The 20244-nt window shown below is 37.1% G+C and overlaps 2 protein-coding genes and 1 long non-coding RNA gene across 18 annotated transcripts in view; 1 reads left to right on the forward strand and 2 right to left on the reverse strand.

Moving 5' to 3' along the window:
* Positions 1-20244, forward strand: part of LOC103442127 (uncharacterized) — a 32076-nt gene that overhangs the window by 2245 nt on the left and 9587 nt on the right. Inside the window, exons 3-4 of one of the 7 annotated variants that reach the window (XM_029095307.2) lie at positions 73-193; positions 585-799. The exons of 5 other annotated variants lie outside the window; for them this stretch is intronic. In XM_029095307.2, the coding sequence (XP_028951140.1) occupies positions 73-193; positions 585-605 (142 nt within the window). In that variant the 3' untranslated portion in view covers positions 606-799. Of the gene's footprint in view, positions 1-72; positions 194-569; positions 800-20244 lie in introns of those variants that run through there. One more of the 7 variants, XM_070813111.1, reaches the window with a different exon arrangement.
* Positions 4518-19826, reverse strand: LOC103442172 (uncharacterized). Of its 10 annotated transcripts, none has more exons than XR_011575789.1 (14): positions 19644-19821; positions 18554-18652; positions 15927-16078; positions 12188-12253; positions 11924-12099; positions 11003-11121; positions 10461-10609; positions 9537-9650; positions 8752-8900; positions 8136-8312; positions 7416-7450; positions 6423-6504; positions 4988-5127; positions 4518-4779 (listed from the first exon to the last, which is right to left on the reverse strand). XR_011575789.1 is itself a non-coding variant. In XM_070813114.1 (5 exons), exons 1-5 carry the CDS (start codon positions 19644-19646, stop codon positions 15000-15002), a joined length of 543 nt encoding a protein of 180 aa, XP_070669215.1. In that variant the 5' UTR covers positions 19647-19821; the 3' UTR covers positions 14821-14999. The 10 variants fall into 10 exon arrangements, 4 of the variants coding, with proteins under 4 accessions (XP_070669215.1, XP_070669214.1, XP_070669216.1 ...); XR_011575788.1 differs by adding an exon at positions 16547-16729 and having other exon boundaries at positions 9537-10609; positions 18529-18652; XR_011575791.1 differs by lacking the exons at positions 12188-12253; positions 15927-16078; positions 18554-18652; positions 19644-19821 and adding an exon at positions 11333-11362 and having other exon boundaries at positions 11924-12042.
* LOC139192026 (uncharacterized) lies at positions 13663-14196 on the reverse strand. Its single transcript, XR_011575795.1, has 2 exons — positions 14056-14196; positions 13663-13972 (listed from the first exon to the last, which is right to left on the reverse strand). It is a non-coding gene; the product is annotated as an uncharacterized lncRNA (long non-coding RNA).

Raw genomic sequence — 20244 nt, forward strand, 5'->3', positions numbered from 1 at the left:
TCGTATCCTTTTTGTACATTCCCAGTACTTTATCCTAGGCGAAGTCGTCATTCCCTGCTTGTCATTTTGTAGGTATGATGATCTGAGCATGGATGATACCGAGGCTGATGTAAGTTTCACGAACTCAACTCTTTCTGGCTTGGTTGCTGTTATGCATGAAGAACCGGAAACTACAGTTTCTGAAACAGGCCAGGTACGCAACTGAGTTTTTTTTCATTTACTGTTTGTGGGTTCTGATTCCAGTGAGTTATTTAACTTGATAGTTTCTCTCTGACTTGTTCAATTTCTCTGCTCTCCCCTTGGATCTAGATGATGGATCCCTTGATAAGGCTTAAATTAATGCACCCAACTAAGGGTTATATATTATGTGTCAAAGAGTATTGTTAAATCCAAAATCGAATGGGATAACCCTTTTATCTCTAATATATGTGGATGACAGGGGATCTGAATTTCTCTCACATCCTCCGTCACCCTCGTGTTTTTGCCTGTGATTGATTAGGGAATAGTATGTGTTTATAGCACGCGAAGGGTTATTGAGGTTCCTGAACTCTGCATTGACTAACATACAGGTTTTGTTGTTGCAGTTTGTCATGGCATGGAACTGAAAAATCATATCTGAATACGTTGAGAACAATAGCTGTATTACTTGGGAATGGGTATTCTACTCTTTAATCTCGATCGATCAACTCTAATAAATGTACGTAGTAGTAACGTAATTTCATTAGAACTGTTGTATTAACTGAATTTCAACTCACTTGGTAATGAATGGTTGCGTATAAAGCTTAACGCAATTTGCTGATTCAAATGTGCAAACATTCTTTCTTTATTCAAGGCACTCTAGTGTTGGATTTGGTCAGTAGCGTAGACTGTAATTTGCTGATTATTTTGCCTGACTAGTTCATATTATAATTTATCTGCAACATGACGTTAAGGGAAATCGACAAGCATACAACTTTCAAGCGTGGCTGTAGTTCAATAGTTAAAAGTGCATATATTATGCTCGAGCGGAGAATGCTGCACGTTCCAAGTAGGAGATTCTCGGGTACTTGAGTTCAGTCTTCCCCTGGTCTTCATCGTCGTGCAAATCCTCATGATCGAAAATTTCCAAGTGCCCTATGAAATTTAACCTGCGCATGAAGGGGTACCCCGAGTATGAAAAAGATAGGAGTGATAAGAAACGACAGGGATGAGAACGCTTCTTCACTGACCATACACTCTTTCCTCGGAAATGCTGATCTCTGTGGATCAATAAAAGGCATGGCAAACTGCCGGAAGAAGCGTTCTCATCCTGTCATTACTTATCACTCCTATCTTTTGAGATGGGTCCTATAAAGTATGTCCGGTTGTTAGTGTTGGGCATTGCACCCGACAAACGACGAAGCACAATCATATTCATTAGTCACAATGGTAAACGAAGTCTAATCATAATTACAATAACCATAACCAATATCATTCCATAATCACATCAAACAATAATGCCAACCATCACATCATCAATAACACATACAACTCGTCGAAATGCAGGGCTAGAGCGACGCAGTTCGGTCGAAGACTACATCTCTGAAGAAAGGGATTTCGGACCACCCAACGAAACTAAGACACCAAAGAGGATTCTGGACCATCACTTAACGGAATCCAAACACCAAAAAAAAAAGGTTCTAAACCAACAATCCCACCCACCGAATCGAAGATCTGCATGAATCTTAAATATTATATAGTCGTAGTATTAATTAGTGATATAACCATTGATTATCAAGCTGTTGATTGAGATTCTTAAATGTCTGAATTGTATTTCGATTCTACACCTCACAACCCAAATTATCCAAATGAAATATGATTAATTCAAGTAATTATTTGCTTCCTCTACACAACTCAAATTAATTAAACGAAACATGCACACCCAAATTAAGAGATCAAACGAAATCTGCACAACCCAAATTGATAATGATCAAACCCTAATTTTCAGAATAATGATTAAAATCGACAAAAAATGAATACAATTGACACATTACCATTGATTCGAGTCCTGGTAAGGAGTGCGACGGCGAGGAGAATAAAACATTAAATAAACACCATGCTTTTAAATACCCAAAAAATTAAAATAAAACACAAAAAAATAGGCGCCGGTAGAGTCGAACCCAGTTTCTTGGACATGGATTGTGGATAAGAAGCGGAAGACAATTGGGCTACGAGAAGGCTTTGATACATCATTGCAAATTTAAAAACTTATACTACATCTACAGGTAAATTAAAATTGTAATCGGGGGCCTTCCGAATTGGGGGCCCTGTGCGGTGGCATCACTTGCACACCCTCAGGGCCGGCTCTTCTCAAAGGCGGCATGGCCTCCCATCCCCGAAACCCTCACCGAATGAGTAATTCAGCTGAAATCGAATGACGTTTAAGTTACTGTAACTTAGGGTTTTATAATAGATAATTTCGCGACCCACTGCTTTTTTTTTTTATTACTGTGGCACTTACCTTTTTATTATTACTGTTATTGTGTAAATAGCCAAAATGGTCACTGAGATTTGCATAATACATCACTTTGGTCCCTGAGATTGTCCACCATCCATCATTTTGGTCCTTATGTTAAAAACTCTTTGGGCAATTTTCAATACTTCGTAACTCACTCGTTTCTTAACCAAATTCGATTCATAATATATCAAAATAAAGATATGAACGTGTAGAATAAGATTAAACCTATATGGAAGCTCAATAGTTGCCGGATATGGTCGGAAAATAGCTGCAAAGGTGACTGGTCCGCGAGAAAACTGGAAAACTCGTCGGAAACTGGATAAACTTTAAACGTTCATAACTTCTTCAATAATCAACGAAACCAAGTGATTCAAAAACGAAAATCATACTTCTCGACGAGACGAAGAGAATGATACCTTTTTTTACTACTAATTCACCGCGGTTTGGTAATGAATGGTTGCGTATAAAGCTTAACGCAATTTGCTGATTCAAATGTGCAAACATTCTTTCTTTATTCAAGGCACTATAGTGTTGGATTTGGTCAGTAGCGTAGACAGTAATTTGCTGATTATTTTGCCTGACTAGTTCATATTATAATGTATCTGCAACATGACGTTAAGGGAAATCGATAAGCATACAACTTTCAAGCGTGGCTGTAGTTCAATAGTTAAAAGTGCATATATTCTGCTTGAGTAGAGAATGTTGCACGTTCCAAGTAGGAGATTCTCGGGTACTTGAGTTCTTTCTTCCCTTGCTCTTCATCGTCGTGCAAATCCTCATGATCGAAAATTTCCAAGTGCCCTATGAAATTTAACCTGCGCATGAAGGGGTACCCCGAATATGCAAAAGATAGGAGTGATAAGAAACGACAGGGATGAGAACGCCTCTTCGGGCAGTTTCCCGTGCCTTTTATTGACCCACAGAGACCAGCATTTCCGACTAATCTAACAAAATCTATCGAGTTGTTTCTCGTTTGAATTTTGGTCCCAAATGGTCATTTACTGACCAATTCTTGACTACCACATGCCTCATTTTGGTCAATTAGGCCAAGCGTTGCAAACTAGAACACTTGTCTTCTCTCTTCTTATCATTTCATTATCTTTATCAGTTTAGCATCTATCCTAGAACGCATGCCCTCCTCCCCCTGCCGCGGGTAGTAAAGTGGACTTTTTAAATTGCTTATGGTTAATTTTATGGAAAATGTACAATCATGCAAGTCTTTCCGAAATTTCAGGCAGTAGTAGTCCACCTGAAGGACTTGAATTATTGCCTTGAGGCAATGGATCATCGTACCACCGCCGGTCATGTGGAAGTTCCGGCAATGGCGCTTCGAGCGGAAGAACCTTCATCACTTGCTCTGCTTTCGGTCTTTCCTTGTTGTTCGGATGAGTGCACCATAATCCCACCATTAACAACTTGTCTGGGAATGTATTGAACAATAGCGACTTTGCTTCACTGACCAGACACTCTTTCCTCGGAAATGGTGATCTCTGTGGATCAATAAAAGGCATGGCGAACTGTCCGAAGAAGCGTTCTCATCCTGTCATTACTTATCACTCCTATCTTTTGAGATGGGTCCTATAAAGTACGTCCGGCCTCCGGAATGTCCGGTTGTTAGTGTTGGGCATTGCACCCGACGAATGACGGTGGGGATGCGAGATTGCGAGGTTTGGTGATCATTTCATTGGTCTGTGTTGGGCTGTGGATGATTAACTTCCAAGTCACAAGTCATGAACAAGTAAGCGTGAGTGTGTTACTGTGGATGATTAACTAAAATCAGCCAAAGTGTTGCATATAATGTCTCTTCTGGACTTCATTATCAATATCATAGACGACTAAGGAAACAAGTATCCCAATCTGAGGTAGCTAATCTACCAAGAAAATTCAGTTAACTTTAGCAAATATCATCATTTTGGAAAATCGGCATCAAACTGATTAATGGATAAATTATAGGACTTGATAACAAGAAATAGATATGTGAAAGGAGTTAAACTTTCCTTTCATTGACAAGGTAGCAAGACAGTGCTGATACAGATACAAAGAAATCAAAGTTGGAGCTTATTTCCCATTCATAATCCAATTGTTCACCATCATGATAACGTGTATATCCCAACTCCTACGACATGTACATTACCATGATGCAACATAATTGACATTTTCACATAATACATCTATCCCCCACTTTATTTCGTACACGATTTTTGTATTCTTTGATAGATATCAACGATTGCCTTCTAAAAATGCAAATGCACGAAAATTGGTGCACTTCCGAGTGTAATAACCGTTTGCGGTGGTATGGGGATCTGGAACGTATGTTAAACCTCATTTAATCCGGACATAATCACATTTAACTAAGGACTTCTTTTCAATTAATCAACTAGCTCAAGAACTTAATCCACAAAGGAAAGGTACTCTCTCTTTCAAAAATGGTGTTAACTGAAGCAAATCAAGTAAATGGTTTTGATTTCCTATTAAAAAAAAAAAGAGAAATTAACTGAAAGAAATCAGTACCTGTAAGTAAACACAATAAGCAAACCAGGAAACAGAACGTCCCCGAAGCCAATCATATTCCCACCACCACAGGGGTTAAAAAAGCGAGGGATTCTCAGGAGCATTGTTAAGGCTTCACCGCTACTATCACCTTTAGCAACCTATAAGCAAAAGCAAATTGTAACATTTCATGTGAATACGCAACCTTTATACATGCACACACAAGATTTACTCGGAAAGGGGATCATGGGACATGAGCCAAAGATGTTAGGTACATTTATGGTTGCATACTTTTGTTGGTGAACTCATTGACACATTAGTAAAACTGAACCAGAATATAAAAGGAGTTCCTTAAAAGAAAAAAAAAAACTGTGCCATCCAAAAGAAAACATGAATTATAATCTAATATCACAAAAATTTTCTTGTTGAGTATTTTTACAATCTACAGAAATACGTCAATGAACATATGCCCTCTATTTATGTAAAACACTCTTCGCAATCTTAAGATTCAAACAAGCCAACGAGTCAAAATTTTTGAAAGGATCTACTCTCCCACTTTGGTAAATGACCAGGCTATTTACCAGGTGGACAGATAGACACAGTCAATCTGCAGTCATACAACTAAAAATCTTTACACCTTAACACTGGACCACCACCTAGGATCCTGCTAACATTTTAAATTTACTGTTGTTATTATGCATTACAACATTAGTATGATCACTACAGTAAATTTATTATTATAAGTTTATAATAAAAATATAAATTGGATGTCAAAACTCGACACGTAGGTATATTTATTTGTTTCTATTACCAATTCATCCACAAATTAGTAAATTACACATCATATTTTTGACAAATCGTGATGTCAAGGTGGGTTGCAAGAGTGCAAAAGTATGACTAATGGCTTGAATCCCAGTCTTTATCTTTTAGCTATCAATGCTCCAGCCCAGGTTTTATTAATACAGTCGATGTAGGTTTCGTGTGTAAAGGAAAGAAATAAATGAACATGAATTAGCGATATATGTATTTGCATATGATTGGACACTACTCAAAATCAACATAGAGGAGTATACTCGTATAAGCATACTTGCTCGAACACTCTCTTCTCATAAAGACTTTCTGAGATTCTTCTCAAAAAAAACAAAAAAAACAAAAAGACTTTCTGAGATGAATACATCAGAATGGTATTGTTTCTTACTTCTCTTAAAATATCAGAAACAGAAACAATTCATTGAACAAGAAAAAAGATGAGTTACAAATAGAAGGGACAAGATGTCCATCAACAACATATGTAGAATCATTTTGAACAACAGTGAGCCTTCAGCAAATAAACACATGCAATACACACCCCAATACTCCAACCGATGCATTTCAGTCGAAAATCTATGCACTTAATGATACAAGGTATCTAATAAACCAAGAAAAATAAGAAAAAGAAGCTGAGATAAGAACGTACCGCAACCTTGACTCTATCTTTGAATATTTAGGGTGACAGGAATACCCAAAAGATGGCGTAGACAAAGTAGTTCCGTGGTAACCTGAGACATGTTAGAATTATGAGACAAAAACTTCATACATTAATTAAATGATAAAAGAACTGATACCATTATATTAGGCAATCGAGTAATTTGCAAGACCGTTATCATCAACCAGTTACGCTGTCAACAAAATATATTTTAACTAGCTGACATGGATAAAATGACGGATGTACAACCATCTTCAACAGACCATATAGACAACCATGAGAATCATGTAGCGAAAAACCCCAAGGATTAAACATGGTACAATAATGCATAACGATATGGCATAACGTTGTAAATTTTTAGGTTTCTTTGCAATATTTCAGCAGTCCATAGGGAACCCTTAAACCTTTCAACTTAGGTTGATAGAAGATCTTTGGGTGACTACCTTGACAAAACATAGAAGCAAGAAATAGATTTGTTCCAAAATTGCAATACTTAGCATGCATGAAGTGCAATCAAGAGCTTAACTGGTAAGTAAAAGCTTTCTTTCAGGTATGACCATTAGAAATATTTTGAGATGTTACAATAGAAGACTGACCCCAGTAGTCTGGACGCATCCAATCACTCTCCATTACCAAGTGTCCAGGATTTGAAAGGGACAAAAAAAAAAAAAAACAATTTCTGTAACTGCATAAATTCGCTGAATGCATAATACACTCGGCCTAGCACACATATCAAAACATGAAACATACAAGAACATCTTGGCCTATCCATGAATATGACGCCTGCCGGGTAACAACCCAGAAAATTGCAAATGCCACACAAAAAGCTTATACAACAAGCGAGAGAATAGAAACCTCATCCAGAAGAGGCAAAGTTATTGTCTTCCATCCACCACTTCTCATTTTATATTCAACCAGTAAAAGACATTAAGGAGCATGGGTGATAGGTTCAGTAGAAACAGGAAAAAAAATTATCAAATGTACCTCAAAATCACGCTCAGAACACAATTATGCATTTCCTGAAAACAAAAGATACATCAGCTAGCATGACATATGTCAACTGACAGAAGATTCCTTAATACAATCCTAAACAAAATAGGACACTAACTTTGGCAAGCTTCCTAACAAATAGTACAGGAAAGTAGCAGATCAAACAAATTTGACAGAACAATTCAACATTTAAGAAAGTTATGGACATCCTATTTCCAGGAATGTGATTCAATGATGGAAACCATTCAGTTTTTAGACTCTCCTTCAAACACTTTAGGATTTGGATGATTTTCTACGGGGATGACCCTTGAAATGAGGATCTAAGATATAGATGGTTCCAATCATTGAAATACATTATGAGGTAGGTGTAGGAAGGATGTCCATGACTTTCTTACAAAAAGGACATTCATAAGCTTTCTTAATTTTAGTGGTGTGGTATGCTTCTGATTTTCCTGTTTTACCGTTGTTAGCAGGATTTTAGATAGTAGACATCTTGTCCTTTATTTTGTACAAATTAATTTTTATTAATGAAAGTTGTTTCTTATCCAAAAAGTTATCAAAACAAATGCATTATTCGGCATTCTATAGATTGTAATGCACAGTTCTATTTAGTTTAATTCCCATAGAGGTATGAAAATGCCATGGACTCTGTTTATAGCAAACTTTGTTTGCTTTGCAAGCAAAATTAATAAATAATAGAATTAATCACTGTACCTCAATACCGCCAATGCAGAAAAGTATGATCAGCACCCAGATAAACCAAGTCGACATAACGAAATATGGTAGCAACAGAAAAGTGAATGCTGTTATGATGAAACACACATCACTCGCCACACTAAGATTCATGACTTCGTCCTCAGAATCATCTTTGGCTGTTCCAGCATTAGATTCCTATCCAATCAAAGAAGATATAAATACTATTTCCCAAAATTACAACACATTATGCAGTAACAGGACGGCCAAGAAGAAAATATCATCCTTGATGGAAATATCTCTACTCAAATTTTTGGAGGATGTTTCGGTTTCTATGTCCAATCAGTGACTGTCAACAGGTTGATCGATGTATATTTCCTTTGAAAGATGAAAGTTTTGAATGAAACTTCAGTGAAAGTTAAATCAATCATTCTCCGTTGAGATGACAGTTACCGATACCAAAATATCCACCGACATTTCCATTCATAATGATACATCCATCCCTGATAACCACACAATATTTCATGAAAAACAAAAAGTTCAAGTGAATTAAAATCGACATGTATACGAGAAAAGCATTTAGGGAACAAAGAAGTCAGGCAGTGAAAACTGTGAAATGAGGCTTGCATGTAAAAACCTTTTACGCTAGTTCATTATACTTCTCATCAGACTTCTCAGGAGCAGTAATCTTTGACCGAGATGAAGCAATTCCAACAGCCATCAGCCACAGGAAGAAAACAGACTAGTCCAGCACTCGATGCTTGGGAGAATATAATAGAAGCTCCACTGCAGTAAGTTACAAGAATTATCCATATATATTATCACATCGAACAAACTTTAGAATTGAAAAGTGCAAGCACATTAGCTAACATATGGATGCAAACAAAGATGGAAAGCAAACTCTTAATCCATATATATATATCATAGAGAACCTATATGTCCAACCTGGAAAACCCTAATTCAACCGACGCCTGAAAAAGCTATCATCTGTCCCTTTATAAAAGCCAAGTACTTGATTTTGAATTCATTGGAGATTTAAGATCCTAGAAAATTGAAGTTTTCCTATAACAACTGTTAGTCTAGCATACGTGGGTTAGGTCAGTAGGCAGGGCAGTGTGCCCGACTCCAGTACTAAAGTTCGAATTTCTGTCCCCGTAAGCTAGAGTAGTTTAGAATTTAAATTATACATCGTCTTGTCAGAAAACTGTCACTCTAACATTGGAGTTGGTACTTCATTCTGTCGATTCAGAATTATTCTCATTCTTCTTCTCAATCACAACAAACTAACTAGAATATCAAACAAACATGATAACTAAACAAAATTTCGACAAGACAAAAACAAAAAAAAGAAGAAGAAGAACTAGACAGAGAAGTTCAATAAGAAAGACAAGACCAAAACAAAAGTCGAACAAAAAACCAAACCTTTTGTCGTTCGAGGTAATCTTGCAGAAGACTTTCATGCCTGAACTTCATCCTAGTTTCCTCATTAGCAGGCTGAGACTGCTTGGAATTGCCAGCAGCCCTTTTCATCTTCCTCTTCAAAATCCCGAATTAATCACAAAAAATTAACAAAATTCAACAGAGAAAAGCGATCAAATTCAAAACCCAGTTGAACCCTTTTCATCTCCTGCTCAAAGCCCGAATCTTTGACCCTTAAATAGTGAAAAACTATAAATCCACATCCAAACAGGAAATAGAAAATACGATTTTTTAGTGAAAAAACTATAAATCAATCTCCATAGATAAAACCTTAGAGATTAAGCAAAGGAAACGAAAACCCAAATCAAAAAAGGAGATAAGGTTTTCGATTCCAGATAGACAGAGGAGAGAGAGAGAGACAGAGGAGGAGGGGGAGGAATAATAACCAATAATAATAAATAAATAAAAACAAATAAATAATAAAGGCAATTATGGGGAGAGATGGTCTTTTTGTGTGTATACAGATGGATATCTATCTGTTCTTTTTCGGGTCTGCGAGAAGAAACTCTCTGGGTTGTGATGGAAATATCTCTACTAAAATTTTTGGAGGATGTTTCGGTTTCTATGTCACATCAGTGACTGTCAACAGGTTGATCGATGTACATTTCCTTTGAAAGATGAAAGTTTTGAATGAAACTTCAGTGAAAGTTAAATCAATCATTCTCCATTGAGATGACAGTTACCGATATCAAAATATCCACCGACATTTCCATTCATAATGATACATCCATCCCTGATAACCACACAATATTTCATGTAAAACAAAAAGTTCAAGTGAATTAAAATCGACATGTATACGAGAAAAGCATTTAGGGAACAAAGAAGTCGGGCAGTGAAAACTGTGAAATGAGGCTTGCATGTAAAAACCTTTTACGCTAGTTCATTATACTTCTCATCAGACTTCTCAGGAGCAGTAATCTTTGACCGAGATGAAGCAATTCCAACAGCCATCAGCCACAGGAAGAAAACAGACTAGTCCAGCACTCGATGCTTGGGAGAATATAATAGAAGCTCCACTGCAGTAAGTTACAAGAATTATCCATATATATCTCACATCGAACAAACTTTAGAATTGAAAAGTGCAAGCACATTAGCTAACATATGGATGCAAACAAAGATGGAAAGCAAACTCTTAATCTATATATATATCATAGAGAACCTATATGTCCAACCTGGAAAACCCTAATTCAACCGACGCCTGAAAAAGCTATCATCTGTTCTCCCCCCTGAAACTTCAAATAATTCAAGCCCTTTTTCTATGAAATGCCCCTTATAAAAGCCCTAAATCAGACCTCCCAAACTGTCCCACATCAGTATGCCATCTTCTATTACGTTATATTTATTACTCCTAACCACACTAAAGGAAGTAAGTAAAGAATTTGGCGAAACAGTAAATATCAGAACTTGACCTTTCTTCCCATCTTCAACAGATTTCTTGAGAGCTTCTCCATCTGACTTCGGAACCATTACAACAAAAATTGAAATATTCAAAGAGGTGCTATATCAGGACAGTCCATCTTGGCAAGCCCTGAAACAATAGGGAGAAAACGTCAGAATTTAGTATTTAAGGGGAAAAAGAGTGCTGCAGGTCTTTCCTGTGCTGCATCAAGTCCCTGAACTTACCTATGGGCACAAGTTCACTTGCAAGTCCCAACACAAACAACAAAACAGGAACCCTAGTTAAGAACACAAACAACAAAACAGGAACCCTAGTTAAGAAAACTATGAAGGGGAATTACCATTAGGTAAGGGTTGTTGCAGGAAGGGTGCTGGGGGTGGAATCCACATCCAAAACCATGTTGTTTTCGCACGGGCCAAAGAAAGAGCAATCAGAGACAACAGAAATATAGCACCATGTATTTTCAGATCAGGTTTGAATTATTAAACTCCCATTGGTGATAAATAGTGATATGCAATCCTCCTGAATTGCACCGATCATCGGAATCAGAAGTTTCGGTATTGAAGGGTAGCAGTACTATTTAAGTGGCTAACAACGCAAAATGACTTGCATTGTTGTAATATATAGTTATTCCAAATATGATGACTACAATTATTAGCAACTCAATCATCATACCAGAACCTTCAGTTATACGTAACAATCTATGGATAAATCAAATACTTGTTCTTCCCTATTTTGACCGAGCAACGCTCTACAAATTTTACACAAGCAGCATAACAAGTATTGCTATGCCAATGTACAATAACACTGGCGCGGGCACATGACTCTGGAAATATTGAAAGCTATACGACCATAATGAACTTGAACCAACAGAAATAATTGAGGAAATAAAATCACAACGTGGATAAGATAAGAAGAAAAAGAGCTCTACCGGGAAAAACAGGAATCAGATCATAGGTACGTCATCTTCAGACCACCTTGGTTATCACCAAGAATCTCTCGAGCTGCTTTCTCAAGGAATTCCTTGGCAGAAGATTAAACTGCTTGTTCATTAGGGGATTGATATTTCCTTTTCTTTGCTAATGGCTCTCATACTTTGCCTTAGACCTGAAGAAATGAACAATTATTGAGTGGAGTGATATCAAGGTGTTGAAAAAGTGACGATACCGACATAAAAGGGATATGACCAACTTACCAGGGGTGAGGTCTGGCAAAGAAGGCTCTGCCTGATAATTTAAAGTAGTAGATGGTGGCAATGGTGCTTGAACAAAATATAAACTGTCAATAAGAATATAAACAATGCGCACGTTCGCTCATGGGACAGCACCTCAATCAATTGCTCGCAGTCACAGACGGACAAGAAGGAAAATGTTAATCGCAGTTGCCCACACGACACGGGTGTGAATGACAGTACTCCAAATCAATAACTAACGGTAACTCATGTGGTGTGGGCGACTGCGCTTTGCATATCTCAATACAACAATTTAAAAATCGATCCATCAATAATGGAACTTCCAAAAATACGAGCATCACTAATGGTTAAATGGGTTTACTCCGGTGCACCTCAGCCTCACTATAAAACCAAAAGGAACCAATATTCAACTAACATTCAAACTGGGTTAACTCACACAACGACCCAAAAACCGCAATCAAATCCGAATTAACTGAAAATTGAGCAAACAAAAGCGAAGAGGAGGGTGGTGGCCTTGAAGAGCATAAGCAGTGACTGGGCGCGCTCGAGCGGCATAAATTCGGCGAGAGAGAGGAACTGGAGCAAACCTAAACCCTCACCGAATGACAACAAACCTAAACCCTTCCATTCCGTCCCAAACCCTACGGACAAAATTACCCTTCTAAATTTTAAAAATTACCCAACCAACCCAGACGGCTTTTTTGTAATTAAGCTGAAAATCGAAGGACGTTTAAGTTACTGTAGCTTAGGTTTTTAGAACAGATACTGTCGCGACCCCTCCTCCTCCTCCTGTTTTTCACTTCTACGGCATCCTTTTTTACTTCTACTTCATCCTTTTTTACTTCTACATCACAGCTCTCTCTTCCAGCGCTCTTTTTCTCAATGGCGAGGGCGATTGAACTCGTAAGTCTCTACATTTACATTATTATTACTGTGTAAATTTACTAATTATTTTACTAATTGGCATTTAAATTTTTATTATTACTATTATGGTGTGAATTTACTAATTATTTACTAACTAGCACTTATATTTTTATTACTATTGTTATGGTGTAAATTTGCTAAGTATTTTACTAACTGACACCTACATTTTTATTATTATTGTTATTGTGTGAATTTGCTAAGTATTTTACTAACTGACACCTACATTTTTATTAATATTGTTATTGTGTGAATTTACTAATTATTTACTAACTAGCACTTACATTTTTATTGTTAGTGTAAATTTACTAATTATTTACTAACTTTCACATCAAGCGCAACGGTGGGTCATTCAACTTTGTGTTCTCTCCCGCAACCGAAACAAAAATGAAAAATATCTATCAAGGCATGATTCAGGGTTCAAGGAAGGCAACGTATCACCTGATGACTGAGGTGGAAGCACTCAACAGGTCTTCTGCTATCCAATTCCCAATTGATCAAAACTCAATATATCTGCTGAAGGCTGACTGGGTTTACAAACTCGAAAATGATCTGTATATGGTCTTCACGGATCCAGTAGAAGACACTCTACACTCATATGTGAAGAAAAATGAGAATAATCTTTTAGATCCTAACACTGGAGAGGACACTCAGAAGTTAAAGATGATTTTGTGGTAACAAGTCGAATGCATCAACATCTCGGGTAGGAACAAGTTGGCTTTGGCTTTGAGATGCGCCGGGGGCGGGTCCATGTAGAACCGGCCAAGACGGCCTCTTCCATTCACCACATATATTGAGTGCTCACTCAAATTCCCATGCTCGCGATTGTGCTCTTTTCTGAGGAACGTGAGCTCTTTCACAACATCCCTACAAAAAAATTTAATTAATAAAAAAAAATAACACATACGTATAAACAATATACTAACAATTATAATATTTTTTTAAATTACCTCAAAATCATCTTTAACTCCTAAGTGGCCTCCCCAGTGTTAGGATCTAAAAGATTCTTCTCATTCTTCTTCACATATGAGTGTAGAGTGTCTTCTACTGGGTCCGTGAAGACTATATACTGGTCATTTTCGAGTTTGTAAACACAGTCAGCCTTCAGCAGATAGATTGACCTGTGATCAATCGGGAATCGGATGGCACAAGACCAATTGAGTGCTTCCACCTCAGTCATCAGGTGATACGTTGCCTTCCTTGAACCCTGAATCATGCCTTGATAGATATTTTTCATTTTCGTTTCGGTTGCGGGAGAGAACACAAAGTTGAATGACCCACCGTTGCGCTTGATGTGAAAGTTAGTTAGTAAATAATTAGTAAATTTACACAATAACAATAAAAATGTAAGTGCTAGTTAGTAAATAATTAGTAAATTCACACAATAACAATAATAATAAAAATATAGGTGTCAGTTATTAAAATACTTAGCAAATTTACACCAAATTCACACAATAACAATAATAATAAAAATGTAGGTGTTAGTTAGTAAAATACTTAGCAAATTTACACCATAACAATAGTAATAAAAATATAAGTGCTAGTTAGTAAATAATTAGTAAATTCACACCATAATAGTAATAATAAAAATTTAAATGCCAATTAGCAAAATAATTAGTAAATTTACACAGTAATAATAATGTAAATGTAGAGACTTACGAGTTCAATCGCCCTCGCCATTGAGAAAAAGAGCGCTGGAAGAGAGAGCTGTGATGTAGAAGTAAAAAAGGATGAAGTAGAAGTAAAAAAGGATGCCGTAGAAGTGAAAAACAGGAGGAGGAGGGGTCGCGACAGTATCTGTTCTAAAAACATAAGCTACAGTAACTTAAACGTCCTTCGATTTTCAGCTTAATTACAAAAAAGCCGTCTGGGTTGGTTGGGTAATTTTTAAAATTTAGAAGGGTAATTTTGTCCGTAGGGTTTGGGACGGAATGGAAGGGTTTAGGTTTGTTGTCATTCGGTGAGGGTTTAGGTTTTGCATACTGAAAACTCCTGCCTGCATCAAAAGTGCAGACATAACAGTACATCAACTTGATACTTAAATCAAGGTTTCTATTCTTAGGACTGCTGGACTAGCTCCACGTGGACTAAGACAGACTCGGGATACTGTAACAGAAAACAACATAGGATCATAGTCACAATTATGCTAGAAACAACATAAAGTCATTATCAGCATATGTTCTAGTAAACCAAAAGTGGCCAGTTATGATCTAGTAAACCAAAAGTGGCCAGTTATGATCGACCTCAAGCTTGCAATGTCGCCATTACACAAGACAAATAAACGATGATAACACTATCACTATAGCAACCTTATAGTTCGACTATAATTATAGCTAGGCAACCCCATTTAACGTCCATACCACTGCCCTTTATCCTGAACGAATCCTGCTACCAATTGCGTGATGCAAGATATAGTGATCCATAATAAAACATAGCTGGACCATGTTCGACCAAAGTACAGTTGACAGCCTAATGTCAAAATCTGTGGGGCTCGGGCTGCATAAAGCTACTTAGCTTACAATTGGAAGGGCTACGAAACCCTGCAACCTAATACTGCATCAATCATATAAATTTGATCAGGTGTCCCCACATGAAGCATATAAAAGTTAAAATCAACCATCCCCTTTCATTTTAATAGAGTTTGTATTGACTTGACACACTCAACAGAGGAATACAAGGGGCAAGAAATAAATTTCTGAGAAGGATTAACGGGTACAGCAATGCAGCAGATGGCAATTCCAATGGTCAATACAAAGTTGGTCCACCCAAGACAAGTTCCAGAAAAATGGGAAAACAAACTACAAGAGGGAAAATGCTAAACCTTTGAAGCTGCATCATCACCCCTTTCATTGTTACCCTTTTTCCCTCCTCCAAATAAGCCATACACACGGGACGAACGGGGTGTCCTCCCAGTCTTAATACCAGGCCAAGAAACAATTGAAGGACAGGCTGGACGTGAGTTTACTCCTTCACCTATAATCAGAATAAAGCAGTAAGTTTGATTTGTCATCAGAAATTATGCGATAACCCCGTCTCACAGCGGAATAGGCAAAACATTTTTGCATAACAGAACAATGATTAACAGATTTGAGCATAAATTTCTAAAAAGCGCAAACATTTACGCTCACAAATTTTCAATGCCCACAATTTAGTTTGACATCCTAAACAATCTCGCTCAGCAAAGTGGCATCGAATTTCAATGCTTAGAATTCAAATACAATGGTCCAACATTTCCAACAGTAATTTCTTACACTGCCAAAGCCAAAGCCAAAGCCATGCTTTTTCCTCAAGTGTATGATAAAAGGGGTTAAATTTGGTACAAAAAGAAACCCAATTTCCCATCTTGTTTCGAAAAACCCATAATTTCTATGCAATTCGAGAAATGTTTGCATACAAAATTGTGCGAAATACTACTGGTCAATACGTTTCGAGAGAGCTTACGGAAAGAGAGGTGATCCTGGGAGTCGGTGAGGCGGTGGAAGTTGGAAAGCCGGGAGCTTAAAGCACTGGTCGACGACATGACGGACACAGAGAGGGAGGACGGAGAGGCGAAATAGTGGTGCAATTCAATGCCACTCTCTCTCGCTGTCTCTGGTTTTTGGATAGGGTGGATCTCTTCGATACCTACCTCAATGCACCAAACAAAACTTTGGTAATTTTATATCTTATATATAATATATAAAAAAAAATTATTTGTGAAAGGGTTTGCGCGATTATCGGAAGACCAGTTCCACATGACTTAATAGGATTTTTTTTTTAATCTTTTTTGCTTGACAAAGGGGCATAAATCCCGAAAGAAAAAGAATATTGCATATGATTATCACGAGGCCAAAAAAACACTAATTTATATCTACATAGAGCAATCTACAACAAAAAGGAGCTAGTAACTCTCAAAATGTCTTGTGAAATCTCAACAATTTTCATGTTTCATAAAAACAGTTTGCTATTAACTCCGGATTTGTAAAATCAGTTTTGCCCAGTTCTACAAAATTCATCATAAAGTTAAAACCTCTTTTTGGTAAAATTTTCATGCAAACTCAATTCTGGCTACGTTTTAGGTCAGTTCAATATTTGTAACTAGGCCTGGGCACGGTTCGGTACCGAGGTAGTACCGAAACCGAACCTATAACAAACTTTCGGTACGGTTTGGTACGGTATGACTGGTTGTACCGATGTAGTACCGAACCTAATAGGTTCGGTTCGGTTTGGTATAAGTATAGGTTCGGTTCGGTTCTGGGCTATGAGGAACAAGGCCTATTTTTCAATTTAAGTAAACAAAAATGCCCAAATCAACTTTTGGCCCAAAATTAACAAAGTTCACACAAATAAATTTTAGGCCTAGATTCACAAACAGATTTTGGCCCAAATCAATTTTTGGCCCCAAAAAAAATGCTTGAAATTACCTTAAAAATTTGACATATACCCCTCCATAAAAAGACATAACCTGCAGTCCTAGAAGCTATTCAATGGAACTTTAATGCACTGATATCACCTTCTCATCAACTTTTCCAAAGCATGCCAAATCAAACCGAACTTTACAAAATTGCTACACAATTGCTACGTAACCTGCAGTCCTAGAAGCTACACAATTGCTATTTTGCACAAATACAGCAAGGACATAGCAATTAACGTAAAATCGATAAGTTGGATCCAAATTATATTCAATGTCAAACGAAATAAGTAATCTGCAATTGAAGCTGCTTCTTAGTTAAATTCTAATTGATCACATAAACATCTTAACAAAACAGTCGTGACAAACTAATTGTTTTCTGCTTCCATATCAATCCAGTAACTCATAATATGATCACATTTCCCAATAAAGTGTGCGGTGAGGACCATATAATTGATGTTTTGAGTGCTTGTCCAAGTGTCGGTGGTAAGAGAAATTCGGTGCGCATACAATTCCTTTTTCAAACTATCCTTAGATTGGGCATACATTTTAAGGAAAGTTCTAACAAGAGTCCTCCTAGAAGGCACACGAAACAATGGACATGCAACACTACAAAATCTATTGAACCCTATTTTTTCTACGGTACTAAAGGGTACCTCATCAAGAACAATCATCTCTACACATGCTTCCAAACAATCGGATTGGTTAAACTCCCTATTGACCAAAGTTTTACCCCCTCTCTTCTCCTCATAAAGAAGTTTTTGATTTTTCCTTAAGTTGGCATGATAATATTTACATTGTCGATTAAGATGTTTTCTCATTCCGGAGATACCATTAGTGCTTGAATCAGCCGCATAGTCACCATCATTTGTATGTTCCGGGCAATAGACACATTTAGCCCTAAGTCTTACATGTGGAACCATTACCAGTTCATCATTTTCATCTTTTACAACATTCCCTTCTCGATCCTTGAGGCTTATTAGGGTCTTAACTTGATAAGGCCTAAAATGCTCCCAAACCTTACTACGTTTACCTTGTAGGAGTTGGGAGACACTTACCTCCTCTTGATCTCCTTCACTTTCGGCCTCACATTTACTTCCCCCCGATTCATATTCCAAATCAATTGCATCATCTATAGAATCTACACGGTACGAAGCCTGCATCCAATCAATACAAAAATATCAATTTGTGAATCATTATGTCCAAAAAAGAATCAAATCCCATCACAATTTGTGAATCATTATGACCCTCCTCTTTGTTTATCCACAATCCAAGGGAACAAAATAGTTATTTGTAGCTAGCTCTAGCCAATAAAATGACACATAATTAACCCACTCACATAAACATTTTCAAAAGGCAAAACCCATTTTCTGAGCTTGGATACAAAACCCATTTTCCCAAATAATGGGAACCCCACCAATATTTACATTACAAATGATGGGATTGATTTAGAAAACTAAACAGTAAATGACAATCGAGCAAGCCTCAGCTTTTAATCTTTGTTGACAATGTCTATATTTACATGTATCGGTGCTCTAGAAAATTAATGTTATAAGTTGTTTTTAGTAATTTTTGTAGATATAATCATGAGAATTAAGAAAAAGAGTGGTTTTTATTATGATATCGTGAGATTAAAATATGTAAGTCACAACTGAATAGACAAAGGGGCATACCCACTTCAAATTTGAATATGCCTGATTAATTTGGTTTTAAAAGAAGAAATGAATTGTTCTGGTGTTTTACCCGGAGACAAAGGGGCATACCCACAACTGAATATGCCTGATCAACACAGTTATGACTTTCTCCTAATACCCGGAGAGGGTGGAGTGATTTTGGCAAAAAAAAAAAATTGGATGGAGTGATTGGAGTCAGAAGGATACAAAATTGACCAGAAATTACGAGACATTGCTTTCATTAACATCGTCAACCAACCAAACAGCCATCAGCCATGTGAAATCGATTAATTAACTAACTAATTGTGGATTTCAGAGAAACCCAGATAGGAACTACAAGTTATCCCAGATAGAAAAAAAATTATACCCAAAGAGATTTGAATTTCAGAGAAACCCCAATTCCAATCCCAATTTGAATCTAAAAATTAGAACCCTAATTTTATAAAATGCAAACAAATTCAAGAGATTGACTTACCATGAGAGAAGACGATGTCAAGATGGTTGTGGTGGAGGTGAGACCGTGAAATCGTGAGAGATTGGAGAGGAGGAGGAGTGGTGGAGCCGGCGATTGAGAGAGACCGAGTGACTTCGGAGTGAGAAAAGTGAGAGTCTGAGAGTCTCAGAAACGTGAGAGTCCAAGAGTGCAAAAACGTGGAGGAGTGGTCCACTTAACAATAATTTCTATTAAAAAAAGTGATTCGGTACGGTTCGGTATTGAACGTAGAACCGAAACCGAACCGACTAAGCACCAAACCGAACCGATTTTGTACTCATACCAAAATGAACCGAAAAAAAAACCGAACCGACCGGGTTCGGTTCTCGGTATTTTTTGCCCAGGCCTATTTGTAACTGATTCTTCTATTTTTAAGCATAAAAATTTAAACAAATACTTATGTTAATAAATAATAAGACCGCTTCCAAAGAGTTAGATAAAAGAAAAAGATCAACTGTGCCATCCAAAAGATAACATAAATTATAATCTAATATCACAAAGATTTTCTTGATGAGTATTTTTACAATCTACAGAAATACGTCAATGCGATCTTAAGATTCAAACAAGCCAACGAGTCAAAATT

The sequence above is a fragment of the Malus domestica genome, chromosome 15 (assembly GCF_042453785.1).
Source record: "Malus domestica chromosome 15, GDT2T_hap1".
NCBI lineage: Eukaryota > Viridiplantae > Streptophyta > Magnoliopsida > Rosales > Rosaceae > Malus > Malus domestica.